Below are 4,707 nucleotides of genomic sequence, written 5' to 3'. Positions count from 1 at the left end.
AAATCACAAATCAACAAACAATTCTCATTCCCATCCATCACAGATCAACAACAAAAATCCTCACCCCATCTTTCACATATCACAGATCATAGATCAACAACAACACAAGATCAAGAACTACACAAGCAAGATGAACTCACTCTCCCCGGTCCCACTGTCGTTGCCAATTTGTGTCACCGTCGGAGGAGCGATGTGGAGGTCATCGTTGGGGTCCCTCTCTGCGCCGAGGTCTCCACCAGGGTTCCTCTCCGCACCGAGGTTGCCGCCGTTAGATCCAGTGGCACGACGGGCGGCGACGCTAGATGCAGTGATGGGCGGTGGAGATGGATGTGGCGCAAAGGGAGGAGAGGATGAGAGAGAGAGAGAGAGAGAGGATAAGGATGGAGCAGATGCGCGAGGACTTGGTGGGGTTAAGTAGTGGCTCGTTTCAGGTTTTTTGAGGTGTCGGTTCTCTAAGAACCGATACCTACAATATATTATTATAGTTGTTGAAAGGTGTTGGTTTTGTATTTTTTTTCTTCCCATGGAGGTGAGAACGGTCAATAGGTGTTGGTATTATGAGCTGGTATGTATGAGGGTTTAATAGGTGTTGGTATTATGAGCTGGTATGTATGAGGGTTTTTTTTAAGTAGTGTTGGCAACTTGGCATAAAAGGTGAACGAGAATTTATTTTCCCTGCTTTCACATGGAAACAACTGAACACACAAACAATGTAGGGGGTGTTTAGATCTTGGGGGTGTTTACATCCAGGGGTGTAAAGTTTTGGCGTGTCACATCGGGTATTATATAGGGTGTTGCATGGGGTGTTCGGGCACTAATAAAAAAACTAATTACATAATCCGTCAGTAAATCGCGAGTCGAATTTATTAAGCCTAATTAATCCGTCATTAGCAAATGTTTACTGTAGCACCACATTGTCAAATCATGGAGCAATTAGACTTAAAAGATTCATCTCACAAATTAGTCACAATCTGTCAATTAATTATTGTTTTATCCTCTATTTAATACTTCATGCTGATGTTCAAACGTTCCATGTGATAGGATGTAAAATTTTAGGGTGGGCTCTAACCCGGGCCGTAATCTTCTGCCCAGTGGATACAGTTCAGTCAGTGTGATCATTATGCTTGTATGGACTACAAGGCACGCTGAGAACTGGGCTGCTGGTATCGCAATGGTTACAGTATGGTTCAGCCACCAGGCATAACCGATTCTTTGTTGATGTGGGAGTCTCGCCAAATGTCCTACAAATGAAAGTGCGTGTGCTTGAAGAGAGATCAAATTTGAAAAGTGACAAGACAGCGTTGGATTTCTCGGGTAGAGAAAGGTTCTTTCCTCTGTTTTTTTACAAAAATATCAGGTTTTTCCCTTTTCTGGAAAATTAACTTGGGGGCGAGAGAAGCCAGAACTCTCGACCTCAGGATATCTCCTTAACGTTCGGCAGCAGCACATTGTGTGAAAGTTATTTCGTTTTCCGCGAGCACGTTTTCCAAATTACTAAATGGTGTGTTTTTTTAAAAAAAAATTTCTATATGAAAGTTGTTTCAAAAAATCATATTGATACAGTTTTAATTTTTAAAATAATTTATATTTAATTAATTATGCGCTAATGGCTCACCTCGTTTTACGTATCTTCTCAATCTTCTCTTCTCTCCTCTCAAACTCAATGTTCCAAATAGTAAGAGAGATTGAGCCTCATTGATCACGGGGTTTACAATATATATGGGGGAGAGAGGCATGTTGGCAGGAGTGCGTGAGGGCCTGAAGACGTGGGGCACCACCGTGCCCCGGAGTTGGTTGCCGATCCATCCATATATATGGATGAGATCATATATCTTGTTTCATAATAGATTCAATCTATTTTCATCCCTACACATATTTTTTTATTGAAAGTCTATCTAGCAGCTTGAACTTTGAAATGAGATATCCAGCCCTCCGAACTACTATATAATATCGTTTATATTGCACCCTAGTGTAGTTTTTACAAAATGATTTTTATCTAATTTACATATATGTTGGATTAGTTTAACTAGGTGACATATGCATTGGAATTTGGACATATGTGTTAAAATCATCAGCGAAATCTTCTGTTTCCCCAACTTTTTGCTCTTAATTGCTTACAAAAGAATGCCCATATAATTCTAGTATGACAATACTATGGAGTATAAATTGGTCACATGTGATTTGACGATATGTAAACATGCTACATTAGTTATTTAAAACTGCTGATTTAAGGTTCCAAATACCCAAAACTACTATCCAAAAGCCACTATACTATATGATTGACGATATGCAAACATACTACATTAGTTAGCAGTGTTCTTTCCGCGCCCGCTTTTTAAACTGCTAAATGGTATGTTTTTTGTAAAAATTTTCTATACGAATGTTACGTTAAAAAAATCATATTAATCTATTTTTTAAAAAAGTTATTAAACAATTAATTAATCAAAGAAAATGCGTTGTTCCGTTTTACGTGCGCAGGAGGTGAGTTCCAAACTTCACCTCCCTAACACAGCCTATTTTTTTACGATGCTAGATAAACTTTTATCAAGTATATGTGGTACATAGACTTTTTCCTTTTTAGGCTGAGCTAAACAAGTACTTACTCGCCAGTGTAGAAAAATTATTTGGCATGGTCTGAATTTCGTGAATATCGGCGATTTTTCATCATGTCCAAACAGTTGGGCGAACAAATTTTTTGCGGAACCCTAAGAACTACTGGCTACTGTCAACTTGCCAATTGAGCTATGGAGATGGGGAAGAAGTGAAATTAGCTTCCGTTAAGAAAAGACAAAAAAACTAAAAAGCAAATCTGTTTGTTCCATGTCAACGTTCACAAACATTCATAAGCAGGCACCATGCTAACTCTTGCCTGTACAAAAACAATGCTAGCTGCCGCTTCAACGCAGGAAGAAACGCAAATCCACGACGCTCAGAACCTTGAACCCGTTCAGGCTGCAACCCATCACAAGCCTCGGCTTCTTCGGCGCCGGTGGGCAGTGCAGAGCACCTTCAAGTCCTCCTCCTCCTCCACAGAGAGCTGTTGGCGTCGAAGCTGCTGCTTCTTCTTCCTCCTCTGAACGGGGCCGCTTCGTCTTCGCGGGATGTAGGGTTACAGCTTGCGCCTCCTGGATGGTTCTCTTGGCTAGAATTTTGATTTTCCTCTGCAAACCCATGTTTTCCTGATGAACCCCTGAGCATTGAACAGAACTAGAGATTGGTCAGCTAGCTCTCAGACTTGAGGGTGATGTGAACAATCAAAACAAAACAATAGGAGAAAGAGTTGTGCATACTAGCAGCAGCAGCAGCCTAGGCTCGTCGGAGATGTCCACGGGAGGGAATGGATATGACAGAACGACAGTGCGATGTGCATGCTTATAAGCAGTTCAGTAAAGGAAGCAGGAAAGATCCTTGCAAGGGGCTGGAAAAGGAAGAAACAGGAACGCTAGATACAGTAAATGCCAGTGCACAAGGAGGCAGAGGGCTGAGATCAAGCAATTTAGGAATCTGAGGAAGTTGCAAACGAGATGAAAAGGAGGAACCCATCAGTTCATTTGCGCTAAAACTTGTCTTCTTTCAATAACAGTAAGGAAAGATTACCAGGATGCAAAGGAAAGAGGAAAGTGCTTAATTTGCGAGAGGACGGAGGGAAGTTAGTACTGAGGGGCACGTGAGCATGAGCAAAAGTGAGCAAGAAAGAGAATAAAAGGAAAAAACAAAGAGAAAAAGAATAGCTTTGTCTTTGCTGCAAAAAGAAGATTGAAGGCCGCTAGGTATATGCAAAAAGCCAACCAGTTATAATTATCCATATTTTTGGTGTGTTTTGGAGGAATCAGCTCGATACTTTAAAGTTAAATGCAAACTTTTTGAGCTATTAAATGATACTTTTCAATTCAACTCATCTTTTCTTTTCTTCTTTTTTTTTTTTGACAAAAGGCATACACGACCCAGCTTTACTGAAGCCATACCGGGTTCTGATACAACTACACGCTGGAGACTCAACACAGCATAGCTCGCTTAGAACAAAACAGAACCGTCTATATCTAAGAAATGCCATCGATGAATACAACTTCCGGGAAATGCCATCGTACGAATCAACCTCTCCCAAAAATGCCATCACCATCACTACTCCCTTAGCTATACTCCGTTGGACATGGTGAAAAGACCATTTGCCCCATGTGAATGCTACATAATGTATCTGCAAAACTATTGTATGATACTTTGGTAAAGAGTGGATTTTCTCTTGTAATATTTGCACCAGGTAATATTCTTACTAAAACTAAAAATGAGACATTATGATATTTTCAATTTTCACACACATGTAATAGTAGCACAATTATATAGGAACTCATTTTCGAGTTCTAGACCAAAATTTGTCTAAATTTATTGAATGTCAGGAACTAAAGGGAATGGCCAAATACCTAGGCATGAACTCACATGAACACCACTATGCTCAGAACAGCACAAGCAGAACTCTAAAAAAGTGAACCTTGAAAAAAACAGGACTTCACATCAAGATAAAATCATTACAAACATCAATAATCATATATTCATAATTGAATCATTACAAATCAACACATTTCAGTGGGTAAATGGACCTATACCAATTTTTGTCAATGACAATAGAAACTTGGATTTCCTCACTTCTGGATAATATATCGCAGATGACCACCTTCAGGGACCACAGTGCTGTCGCCTGCGTCCCCCGTA

The 4,707-nt window shown here is 40.1% G+C and overlaps 1 protein-coding gene across 2 annotated transcripts; it reads right to left on the bottom strand.

Moving 5' to 3' along the window:
- Nucleotides 1-2,753: 2,753 nt before the first annotated feature.
- On the bottom strand, nucleotides 2,754-3,515 carry LOC107278723 (uncharacterized). Of its 2 annotated transcripts, none has more exons than XM_015769554.3 (2): nucleotides 3,291-3,515; nucleotides 2,754-3,207 (listed from the first exon to the last, which is right to left on the bottom strand). In XM_015769554.3, exons 1-2 carry the CDS (start codon nucleotides 3,368-3,370, stop codon nucleotides 2,898-2,900), a joined length of 390 nt encoding a protein of 129 aa, XP_015625040.1. In that variant the 5' UTR covers nucleotides 3,371-3,515; the 3' UTR covers nucleotides 2,754-2,897. The 2 variants fall into 2 exon arrangements, with proteins under 2 accessions (XP_015625040.1, XP_025879222.1); XM_026023437.2 differs by having other exon boundaries at nucleotides 2,754-3,190; nucleotides 3,291-3,430.
- Nucleotides 3,516-4,707: the final 1,192 nt, after the last annotated feature.

This window comes from Oryza sativa, chromosome 2 (genome assembly GCF_034140825.1).
Source record: "Oryza sativa Japonica Group chromosome 2, ASM3414082v1".
Taxonomy (NCBI): Eukaryota; Viridiplantae; Streptophyta; class Magnoliopsida; order Poales; family Poaceae; genus Oryza; species Oryza sativa.
This window is presented reverse-complemented; position numbering and strand designations above follow the sequence as displayed.

Bases quoted from the DNA above. Each gene is read 5' to 3' on its own strand.
- LOC107278723 (XM_015769554.3), bottom strand. From the start codon at position 3,370: ATGCACATCGCACTGTCGTTCTGTCATATCCATTCCCTCCCGTGGACA. The intron at 3,208-3,290 runs GTATGCACAACT...ACCAATCTCTAG, and splicing joins CTAGGCTGCTGCTGCTGCTA to TTCTGTTCAATGCTCAGGGG.